This window comes from Octopus sinensis, linkage group LG4, assembly GCF_006345805.1.
Source record: "Octopus sinensis linkage group LG4, ASM634580v1, whole genome shotgun sequence".
In the NCBI taxonomy this organism is placed as follows: domain Eukaryota; kingdom Metazoa; phylum Mollusca; class Cephalopoda; order Octopoda; family Octopodidae; genus Octopus; species Octopus sinensis.
In genome coordinates this window covers 20,550,267-20,563,143 of record NC_043000.1, presented here as the reverse complement: position 1 = coordinate 20,563,143, position 12,877 = coordinate 20,550,267, and the positions used below count along the sequence as shown (strand labels likewise).

Sequence of the window (12,877 nt, the reverse complement as noted above, 5' to 3'; positions counted from 1 at the left end):
CCACTCCTACGCTTATCTAAAAAAAAAATATATATACTATATGGTCACGATAGAATGTGTTTGATCATTGTTATATTTGATCACAGCTGTCCTAGGGCTGAACAGCAATAATGGCAACAGCAACAAGGCAGCCGAACATTTATACTTGAACTTATAAAGCACACAAAGCTCTCCACTGGCATTAAATGTCTTGAAGAAAATGTTGCCTTTCTTTGAAATGCCATAATGATAATGATGCCATGGACAAAATGTTGTAAATTTGCTTGATGTTGTGATAGCAAAGGCAGTATAAAGAACCTTTCAGGTAATGTTATGTGGAATAGAGAGGAACAACAATTAAGGGGAGCAGGAGGAGGAGGAGGGGAGAAAGAGGGAGAGATTAAATTGTATAAAGCAATGAATTCAAGAACTGTAACACCTTAGGAACAGTGAAAACAAGAACGTGCAAAAGAATAAAATCTCTCACAGACAACCTGACTACTAATTACTCCTGAAATGTGAGAGTAATTTGAGAAGGAACTATGAAATTCTTAATAACAGATATGATATATAAATAACCTGTAAATATAAATATGCTTACATTTGTAAATATATTTCAGAATACATATATATATAGATTTATATATCTTTATATATATAAATACTTATACATATATTTATATATATATAAATATTTATACATATATTTATATATATTCTGTTGTGTCTGGGGAGAGTCATTTTCTTTTTGTGCCTTATAATTTAACACACTCACCGGTAAAATTTCCACTTATTTCTTAATTTTATTTTCCTAAAATTTTCGTTGCGTCTTGCAACCTTTTCAATAGACTTGACTATAAGGTACAAAAAGAAAATGTCTCTCCCCAGACACAACAGAATATGCTTCAACACATGAACTCACATAAAGAATCTTGCAAACCAAATCCCAAAACGAAATATTTATATATATATAAATATTTATATAAATATATTATATAAATATTTATATATATATATATAAATATTTATTCATATATTTATATATATGAATATATATACATATATTTATATATATTTATATATATAAATATTTATACATATATTTATAAATATATTTCAGAATATATATATATATATATATGAAGGATTGTGGATCTGTTAGGCTATTTTTATGGTTTATAACGTGTGTTAACATATATCAGTACTTGATTGAATAGTCTCTCAGAATATTACCGGTACACATTTTATTGATACTAGAGGGATGAACTTACAATATGAAAGGATATAAACTAATACTGCAAGGCATTTTGTTCAACACTCTATTGAATCTGCTATTCTTTAATAATAATAATAATCCTATATTCTGCAAGAAACCTAAGGAAGATTCTTGAGATTTAGACAAAATACCTACTGACTAAATTAGCATGCACTAGTATAATGATAATGATGATAATAATAATGGTTTCAAATTTTGGCACAAAGCCAGCAATTTTAGGGTATGAGGTAAGTTGAATACATCGACTCTAGTGCTATTGATTCTGAAAGGATGAAAGGTAAAGTCTACCCCAGTGGAATTTATATTCAGAATGTAAAGATGGATGAAATGCCGTTAAAGTATAACAACTCTGCCAGCTTGCCACATTAATAATAATAATAATTCTTTCTAATTATGGCACAAGGCCAGTTATTTCAGAGGAGAGGGCACGTAATGTAATTAATTCTAGTACTTATTTAATCAAACCCACAAAAAGGATGAAAGGCAGATCAGACCTCATTTGAATTAAGAATGTAAAGAGCTGAAAGAAATGCCTCTAAGTATTTCATCCAATTAGCTAATGATTCTGCCAGCTCACTGCAAAGTATGTAAATTATGGTTCCCTCCTCACCCATATTTTCCCTGCAGCTATTTACCAACAACTATTCAAACTGGAGACTGGCTGCTTCAGTTTCACTTTTATGGAGGACAAGATGACTGCAAAGGTGGTGAGCAAAGCCCTTATTTTGTACATTTTTAATACAAAAAGAACAAACAACAGACCATCCATGGATGCCTCAGCCAGAAGCAGATATGAGTTGGTTGTTAATTATTCAGTCAAAAAGGATGAAGCTGTCTCAGACAACCAGAAAAACATTTTGACATTTCAATAAATAGATTAAGTCCTATCTTTTTGTTGAATGAGAAGGGTTTATGAGTGTAGTTAAAACTTACCAGAAATGAATGCATCTACATTACCTACATATAATCTTTTCTCTACATCAACTTCAACACTTAAGAGCTATGCATCCATGAATTTCACCAAAGATGGGAGTCCAACCCATGCTAGCATGGAAAGTAGAAGTTAAACAATGATGATCCTTACTTCAAAAGAGACTAAACTATAAAGAAGAAGAAAAAGAATCCAATTTTCATTCAAAGTCACTTACAGATAGGCCCCATGAACAGCCTTAGTTTTAAACTTTGGGAAGAATAAGGCATAAGTGAGGAGCTATCAGCTGTTTGGATGAGAATTGCAGACTTTAAGGGTGGTACAAAAAGTGTCTTAATGACAATTTAAAGCTAATCCATTCCCACAAGGCACATAACTACAAAGGCCATGAAGACCTTCTGTAACTCCAAATGCAATATGATCTTCTTACGCAAAAATAATAGCATTATAGATCCTGTGACATCCTATATGATTGAAAAAGTTATTCCCAATAAAACATCAAATCATACCTGTTTTTGTCTGCTTACACTAACATCTAATTAGAAACATTGATATATATTTTAATAATTGAAAGGAAATGACAAATAAGGCCAGTGGTTGCTGCAATATTCATGATGATGACAACAATAACAACCTAACAAGTAAATGAGCCTCTACAATGCTGCTTGACATTTTAGAAATAGCAGTGAAATCTCTCTTGAATCACATCTTATCTCACAGCTTTACATAGAGAAGGATACATAGTGTGCAATACAGTATATATAAAAAGACAGGATGTCATAGTTGGAATGCCTTTGATCATAGGTTTGCTCAAGCAGAGCTGAAATGGACCTTAACAACAACAACAATTTAACGATCAAATATATCATCTCCTTAATGACTCAGTGAGCAAACATGAAAAACTTTAGCAAAAATAATTCTATTTTTAACCTTTATGCTCTTTAATGCTAATTATCATAATTGCACTTTAGAGTGAATGTCACAAGTGTTATGCAGAAACGTTGGATGGTTTCTTTGCATTCATTTCTTAGGTAGAATCACTACAGTAAAAATGAAAAGACATTGCAGAGACTTTACTGCTGTTTGGAAATAAATACCTAGAAGATGGTAAACGGTAAACTAACAAAATATAAGTATTTCAGGATTGCATGATCTCAGAATAAATCTTAAGTGCAATTTTGGAAATATGTTGTTATTGGCATTTACAAACTTCATTGTTAACTAAATCGATCATTCATCCTCATATGTGTGTGTGTGTGTGTGCGTGCATGTTGTGCGTATGTAAACATAAGTCCATTCATAGAGATATGAGATTCCTAGATCACGCGTACATTCACCAAAACGTACATATAGGAAAATGTAAATAACATAATGCTCTTCACACATATTGTGTATATACTTCTATATACGTGAAAGTGTGTATGTGTGTGTACATATGTGTTGACATATTTATGTGATGTTCTGATTGTAAGTGATAAGCATGCTTTACACCGTTCACCCCCCACATCCTCCACAGCCACCACCACAACCACCACCACAGCCTCCACAGCCCCCACACCCACCACAACCGCCACATCCACCACACCCACCACAACCGCCTGATCCATCAATGCAGCCAAGGTCGCTAATTCCAAGATCTCCACATCCACAGCCAGCTGACATACAAGACACATTGTTCTGAGAGTAATAATAGTTTGAAGGTGTGTCTACATGATAACCACCAGCTTGAACCAAAACCATGTTTTCAGAAGGCACGAATTCCTGTGAAATTTTCGCTGAGTTTTGTGAAGATACTGCAGCAAGTTGAGGGTTCCATCCTTTCGGGTGAGGTTGACAGAGGACATGAAGCAATCCGACTGCAAAGGCCACAGCGATGTGCTCGGCTACCTCAAGCTTGTCATCTAACTTGATGTTAATATGTCCACTAAAGAGATTGGCCAGTAGTGGATAAATGTTCAGTTCATAGTTCTTTCTCTCGTAAGGTATGCTGAATTTTTTAATGGACTTTTTATGAAGATAAAAAATGCTGACTGCCAAATGTCCAGGGCTTCCTTTGACACCTTTAACTCCTTTGGTCGTCCTTGTACCTAAAAGGAAAAAAAGAATATATATATATAAGCAAAGGAAACACCAGACTAATAAACACTTGAAAAGAAAAGAGAAATAAGTGATAAAAAGAATTTGATACAAATTTCTTCCATTAACTGTTAAATATTAGTAATTATATGCCACCAAAGAGCAAGTAATATTCTGTTCTGATGAAACTATTTGATCTTCAAAGCTAATCAAATTAATAATTCATGCTATAATGTTTGGCAGTACTTTAGTTTATTGTATAATGTTGTAATATAATATGTAATATATAAATTTGTAATATAATGTTTGACTGGCTATATAATATAATATATAAAATCATCATCATCGTTTAACATCCGTTTTCTGCGCTAGCATGGGTTGGACGGTTCGACCGGGGTCTGGGAAGCCAGGAGTCTGCACCAGGCTCCAGTCTGATCTGGCAGTGTTTCTACAGCTGGTTGCCCTTCCTAACACCAACCATGCCGCGAGTGTAGTGGGTGCTTTTTACGTGCCAGGGGAGTCTGGCAGCGGCCACGATCAGCTGGTGCTTTTAACGTGCCACCGGCACGGAAGCCAGTTAAGGCGGCGCTGGCATCGGCCACGCTCAGATGGTGCTTTTTATGTGCCATTGGCACAGAAGCCAGTCGAGGCGGCACTGGCATCGGCACAACTTTATGCATCATACAATCATCATCATTTAACGTCCTCCTTCTATGCTGGTATGGGTTGGATGGATTGACAGGAACTGGCCAGGCTGGAGCCTGCACTATGCTTATGTGTCTGTTTTGGCATGGTTTTATGGCAGGGTGCCCTTCCTTACACCAACCACTCCACAGCATGGGCTGAGTGCTTTTTATGTGGCACCAGCACAGGCAAGGTCAGTTTTGGCATGGTTTTTAACAGCTGGATGCCCTTCCAAATGCCAACCACTTTACAGTGTGGACTGGATGCTGCTTTTTAAGTGGCACCTGCATTGGCAGGGGTCACCAAGTGACTTTACAAGACAATGAGTCATTGAGGGGGATGTGATCTTGGGTCAGATGATGAAATATTTGAGTGTGACAGAAAGGCAGAAATAAATATTTTGCTGCAGTGGAGGTCCATGGTTACCCAACTAGAGAGAAAGGAAGAGAAAGAGAGTGAGAATTAATAAGAATGAGGGCAGAAATAGATACCTAGAGAGAGAGTGGGGGTTAACAAGAAAGAGGTGGCAGAAACGTTTGCATACCGGGCGAATTGCTTAACGGTATTTCGTCTGCCGCTACATTCTGAGTTCAAATTCTACCGTGGTCAACTTTGTCTTTCATTATTTTGGGGTCAATTAAATAAGTACCAGTTATGCACTGGAGTCGAAATAATCGACTTAATTTGTTTGTCTGTCCTTGTTTGTCCCTTCTGTGTGTAACCCCTTGTGGGCAGTAAAGAAATAAGAAAGAGGTGTGCTGCTGTAAAGAAGACTCATGATTACTTAGCCAGAGGTATGGGCAAGGAAAGGAGGGAGAGAGAGTGATCAAGAAGGAGGGTAGAAATAGGTTTGTTGCTGCAGAGGAGATACATGATTACTCAGCTAGAGGGGAGAGCAAGGGAAAGAGAGAAAGAGAGAGTAGGAGACAGCAAGATCAGGAGAGGGATGGTGGCAAGTGCCAGAGTATACTTGCAAGGAATGGGGATCAGGACATAGATGGGATGGTAGAGTAAGGAAGAGAGAGATGGTGGCAGGTGCTGACAGGGTATCGCCAAAGAGTCATGTGTCAGGAGTTGGGGGAATATGGTGACTGGTGAGAGTCTGGGTATACAGAGGGGGAGGGAATGAGGGGAAGCAACAACGTTTATAATCTCTATATCTATAAACGGCAAAATGTCTGTGTGTCCTTTATACAAATCCAGTTTTTCACGTAAAAGGCTCGCATTTTCTATGGGCTTTCAAAACTGTCTGAAAGTGGACGTAAAGGTCTTTTCATTTCCCCAGCCAACCCAGAAAGCCATTAAAAATCGATAAACCGATCCCTTATGTCCATAAGTTATAGGCATATCCATTCAAAATCGCTAAAACATAGAAATTTCTACACGGTGCATGCGTACAGCTAGATACACCAATAGACTGCCAGCTGTTTTTTGATTGAATGGAGATAATTCTACCCTTGACAGTTGGATGCGCGTGTGCATTTGCAGACAGTCTGTATGACTCAGTGCATTTTTGTGTTTTGCGAAGACACGTTATCATGTGTTTTGGTTTTCAAACGTGCACGCTTTTTTGATTTCAGAAATGCAGGGAATAATTAACGAGTTAGACCAAGTGAATGACAAGAGGGCGGGATTTTCATGAAAGCCCAAATATGCTTGACTAGCACTGGACCTGGCAACGCTGGGTCATAGTGCTAGTATATAATATGAAAGCTTATAATATGGTCAACTGTATTTTAGCTTACAATATAATGTGAAAGATTGCTGATAGAAATATTCTTTTACTCTTTTACTTGTTTCAGTCATTTGACTGTTGCCATGCTGGAGAACTGCCTTTAGTCGAGCAAGTTGACTCCAGGACTTATTCTTTGTCAGCCTAGTACGAATTCTATTGGTCTCTTTTGCTGAACTGCTAAGTTACAAGATGTAAGCACACCTGCGTCAGTTGTCAAGCGATGTTGGGGGGACAAACACAGACACACCAACATATACACGCATGTATATATATACATATATATGATGGGCTTCTTTCAATTTCCGTCTACCAAATACACTCACAAGTCTTTGGTTGGCCTGGGGCTATAGTAGAACACACTTGCCCAAGGTGCCACGCAGTGGGACTGAACCAGGAACCATGTGGTTGGTAAGCAAACTACTTACCTCACAGCCACTCCTGCACCTATACTTACCACACAGCCACTCCTGCGCCTATGTATGTGTATTGAACTCTTGGTGGTATATTTTGGTTTTAAATTTTGGATCAGTGTCAACTATTTCAGCGAGAGGGGCTAAGTTGATTACATTGACCTCAATGCTCATCTGGAACTTATTTTATGGACCCCAAAAGGATGAAAGGCCAAGTTGACCATGGCAGAATATGAACTCAGATGGCTGAAATGCTGCTTAGCATTTTGCTCTGTCTGCTAACAATTCTACCAGCTCACTGACTTCTTTGTGGTATATATTCACTTGTTTTTAAGTCTGTATTTCCAAGCTAGCATGAATCGGATGAATACGTTATTGAACTGAGGCTTTGTTTCACAGCTGGATGGATGCCTAACTCTTACTTGTTTTCCATGTGAGTGATCTCTCATTGCACATATCTTCAAAGAGGATTAGTTGACAGGGATTGTGATATCATCATGTGAATAGAGATCAATAAAATAAATAAAAGGTGAAAAATTGTGGTCCATATCAAAGTCACAATCCTACAGCCTTGTTAAGCTAGAACTTCACCTTGTTTCCCTGGCGAACAAATAACTGGGATTACAATACTTCCACTGTAAAAAGGGGCCAGTATTTTGCAGGATTTACTCCCAGATGATGCTGGTACATATTTACAGTTTAGTGGGCTGAAACAATATGAGCTGTTTTGCTCAAGAACATGTTTTGTTCAAGAACATGTGCATCCTGGAATTGGAATTGAAATAATTGGAACAATGCCCTAAAGATTGTGAGTCAAATATCCTGACTACTAGGCCATACAACCTTCAGATGGGGGTCCTGGGAATCAATTAGAAATTTCCTTTGAAGGCAGTGCCCTAACATAGTCTTTTACTTGTTTCAGTCATTTGACTGTGGTCATGCTGGAGCACCACCTTTAGTCGAGCAAATCGACCCCAGGACTTATTCTTTGTAAGCCTAGTACTTATTCTATTGGTCTATTTTGCCAAACCGCTAAGTTACAGGGGATGTAAACACACCAGCATCGGTTGTCAAGCAATGTTAGGGGGACAAACACAGACACACAATCATACACACATATGCATACATACATACACACACACACACACACACACATATATATATATATATATATACATACACACACATATATACGACAAGGATGTAAACACACTGACACTGGTTCTCAAGCAGTGGAGGTGGACAGACAGACAGACACACACACAAGGGTCTTCTTCCAGTTTCTGTCAACCAAATCCACTTACAAGGCTTTAGTAGAAGACACTTGCCGAAGGTGTCATGCAGTGTGACTGAACCCAGAACCATAGGGTTAAGAAGCAAACTCCTTACCACACAGCCATGCCTGCACCTTGTAAAAAAAAACAAGGAAATGAAAAAGCCAACCAGAGTGGTCATGGTTGGAAGGCCTTTAGTTATAGATCTGTTTTTCAATCAGACCTGATCTAGACAATAATTAACAACAATAACAAGATTGGACAAATGAAAAATGCACTCACCTGGAATACCTGGTACACCTTTCTTTAAACCGGCCCATTTTCCAATAATAATAGCCCAATCACCTGTGTGATTTTTTACGAGCAGTGCTCTTTCTCCAGATGAAGGAGTGAAGCAGGGATATGATTCTGGATAAGCAAGCTATGACAAAACGATAACAGAGGAATAATTAGACATCATAAAATTTGAATTTATTTCACTGAAATCATATAAAAAAAGGAAGAAAAAAAACTATTGTATGACTGCAGCCATGCTTGAGCACCACCTTTAGTCAAGCAAATCGACCCAAGGATTTATTCTTTGTAAGCCTTGTACTTATTCTATCAGACTCTTTTACCGAACTGCTACGTTACGGGAACGTAAACATCAACATCGGTTGTCAAGAGATGATGGTGGAGACAAACACAGAGACACAAATACATATATACATACATATATATACGATGAGTATCTTTCAGTTTCCGTCTACCAATTCCACTCACAAGTCTTTGGTTACCCAGAGGTTATAGTAGAAGACACTTGCCCAAAGGTGTCATGCAGTGGGAACTGAACCCGGGACCATGTGGTTGGTAAGCAAGGTACTTACCACACAGCCACTCCTGTGCCTATATATATATATATATTATTTAATCTTCGCTAATCATAAATCAGTGGAGGCACATAGCCTAGTGGTTAGAGCAGAGGACTCGCAGTTGAAGGATCATGGGTTTCAATTTCAGACCAGGCGCTGTCTGTATTTATGAGTGAAATACCTAAGCTCCATGTGGCCCCAGCAGAAGGTAATAGCAAACATCTGCTGACTCTTTCACCACAACCTTCTCTCACCCTTTCCTCCTGCATCTAGTAGCTCATCTGCGACAGACTGGTATCCCATCCAAGCAGGGAGCCTATATGCCAACGAAACTGGGAAACTGGCCCTTATGAGCCAGGCATGGCTTGAGAAGGAACAAACAACAATCATAAATCAGATTTGAATTGAATTAAACAATGCAATCAGAATTTTGGAAAACTTTAAACCTTGAATATAAAGGACTTTTATATTCAAAAAGTACTTTTCCTTAAATAAATACACTGTATATACTAAACTAGAGATCAAAGTCATAAGTAGACAGGACTACCAGCCAATGTATCCTTAGAACCCCATGTGTTTACTCTTCATATCCATGAATAGCTATGGTTACATAGAAACAACTTGCCAATGTAAACAATAGCGGTGAAACTATGGAAGAATTTTTTTATTTTTTAAAAAGTATTTTTAGGGTAAACATGGCATCAACAACAAAGAATGAAATCAAACCCGGGACTGTGCAGTTGGATGGGGAGCAGTTTAAACACCCAACTATACCATGCCTGTATCCACACTACTTATTACACTTCAAGATTTAGAAAAACTTGAGGTAATGCAAGTAGAAAAACAATTAAACAAAACAAGTGTTTAATGAAATGCTAGGATGATGATAGGGGGAGGATGATGATGATGATGGCTAGTGTCCTTTTCCACATGTGTGTGTATATGTAAATATAATTCTTTGTACTCTTGAGCTATTGATTAGTGTATTGTATGGTGGCCAGAGAATACACAAAAGCTGAATGACAGCATCCTTCCTTACAAATACATCCATGTATATATATATATATATATATATATATATATATATATATATATATACATACATTTATATAGATATACAAATTCATACAAGCAAAAATCCAGCCATTCATAAATCAACCCATCCTTCGGTGTTATATATATTTATCAATAAAGCATGGGAGGCAGAATTGATTATCTTAAAGGAAAAAATAATCTAAATTTGTTTGCTTTTACACCTTCACTGTGCAAATAAATATCTATCCTCAATTATATTTGCATTTTGAAATAATAGAGGCCCATCTTACATAGTCTGTACTTTGTTCCCAAAGTTAATAAATTCATTTGAGATAATCAAGAATGTATTGAATGCTGTAAAATTTTCAAAAACGATAATCAAAGATAATCAAATATGCTGCCCATCATTTGTTAATTACACCTGTGGTTTCTTTTTCTGTTTACCTGTGTTGAAGCTGGCAGTTGATCAAGATCAATTAAATGGGCAACAACTGCTAACTTTTCATGATAGTACACCTGTATGACAGACATCAACAGTTGAGTGCAATGAATAATGCGGCAGGTAAACTGATTAATTTTCATTGTATCATGCAGTCTGAAAAAGAAGACGAAGAAGAAAAAAAGAAGAAACAAGGAAAACAGTTAAACATTTTAGTTCTTTAAGAAAAGCAAAAAAGGGAAAAATATTATGTGAAATGCTGATAAAATTAAAGTAAAAAAAAAATAATAAACAGGTACAGTTGAAACAAGAAAAAAATATTAAAGAAATATTAGCCAGAATTTATAAGACATAAATTAGAAGATTAGTTCATTTTTACAGCAGTAGATTAGCAAAATTATTGAAGCATCAGATAAAACAGGGTGAGGAATTTAATCCCAGCCTAAGGTGTTCTGAGTTTAATCCTATAGTATTCAGATTAATCTATGAAATGTAATACTTATTACTCACATTCTTTTGAAGTAATCATGCATGGCTGGCATTAGAAAGGGTATTCAGCCATAGAAACCATGCCAAAACAGACAATTGGAGCCTGGTGCAGCTCTCCATGTTGCCAGCTGCTGTCAAACTGTCCAACACATGCCAGCACGGAAAAGAGACATTAAATGATGAGGATGATTATCTTGCAACTCAAGATTTCAATGATGTCATTATCATCATCATCATCATCATCATCACCACCACCATCGTCACTTAATGTCCGCTTTCGATACTGGCATGGGTTGGACGGTTTGATTGAGGACTGGCAAGCCAGGAGGCTACACCAGGTTCCAATCTGATCTGGCAAGGTTTCTACAGCTGGATGCCCTTCCTATTGCCAACCACTCTAAGAGTGTAGTGGGTGATTTTTACCATCCACCAGCATGGGAGCCAGTCAGGCAGCACTGTCATCGACCACACTTGAATGGTGCTTTTTACATGCCACTGGCATGGGTGTCAGTCAGGCGGTACTGGCATTGATCCTGCTCGAATGGTGCTTTTTATGTGCCAGTCAGGCAGCACTGGCATTGGCCATGTTTGAGTGGTGCTTTTTATGTGCCACCAACATGGGTGCCAGTCAAGTGGCACTGGCATCAGCCATAACTATGATACCACTTGGTTCAACAGGTCTTCACAAGCATGGCATATTGCCTGACGATTGAAGGGTGCTTTTAAATGGGCTAGTTATGTGATACTGGCAGAGACCATGGCTATGATCTCACTTGGCTTGCCGGATCTTCTCAAGCACAGCATATCTCCAAAGGTTTTAGTCACTTGTCATTGCCTCTGAGAGGCCTCATGTTTGAAGGTCATGCTTCACCACCACACCCTGAGCCACAGATCTAGTCAGTAGCCCTTAACAGGTTGTCCCATAGGAACCGCCAGTTGTCCTCCACATTATGCGATGCTATATCCTCCTCTTTTGGTGACTGGCAGGATTCCTGAAGTTAGTATTACAGATCATAAGATCATTTGCATCACAGAACTCCAGCAGCCTGGTTCCCTCCTCATTGCAGGAACCAAATCCGTTGCCTCCATGTATACCATGGAAGTTCTTTGGATGTTGTCCATCATGCTCATTGAAGTCACCAGCCATAAAGAGAAGGTCTCCGTCATTTGTTGATGAGGCAGTTTGCAAGAGGGTGTCATAAAATCAGTCTTTCTGTTCATCAGGTAGCCCTCGCTGAGGGACATAAGCCAAGATAATGGTTGCTAATCCATGTTGTTGCACTAGTCTAAGCTTAAATATTCTATCATAGATTCTGACAACCTCGATTACCTTAACCTATTTCTCTGCAAGGAGTACACCCATGCCTCCAACTTCATCAGTGTTCCCTACCCAGAAAATTTTATATCTATGTTCTTTGCCTGTAAGGAACCTAGCAGAACTTTCTCTCCACCTTACTTTTTGGATGCAGCCCAAATAAACACATCTCTGTTCAAGCATCACTATTTTCAGATATTGTTTACTTTTAGAATGACATAGTAGGGTAGGTGTGAGAGGCTGGATCTGACAAGTTTGAACATAAAACAAGTTGACTATTTGGGCTAGATATGGCTTGTTTAAGTACTAAATAGTCAACCTCTGCTCAGATCACCTTTGACTTTCGTCCTTCTGGAGTAGATGAAATAAAGAACTGCATCCAT

At 37.9% G+C, this 12,877-nt stretch overlaps 1 protein-coding gene across 7 annotated transcripts in view; it reads right to left on the bottom strand.

Moving 5' to 3' along the window:
- Positions 1-2,297: 2,297 nt before the first annotated feature.
- LOC115210259 overlaps positions 2,298-12,877 on the bottom strand; it is a 206,797-nt gene continuing 196,217 nt past the window's right edge. For all 7 annotated transcript variants that reach the window (XM_036501874.1, XM_036501878.1, XM_036501875.1 and 4 more), the window contains 3 exons: positions 10,696-10,846; positions 8,648-8,786; positions 2,298-4,273 (listed from right to left, as the gene is read on the bottom strand). In XM_036501874.1, the coding sequence (XP_036357767.1) occupies positions 3,681-4,273; positions 8,648-8,786; positions 10,696-10,846 (883 nt within the window). In that variant the 3' untranslated portion in view covers positions 2,298-3,680. The remainder of the gene's footprint in view (positions 4,274-8,647; positions 8,787-10,695; positions 10,847-12,877) is intronic.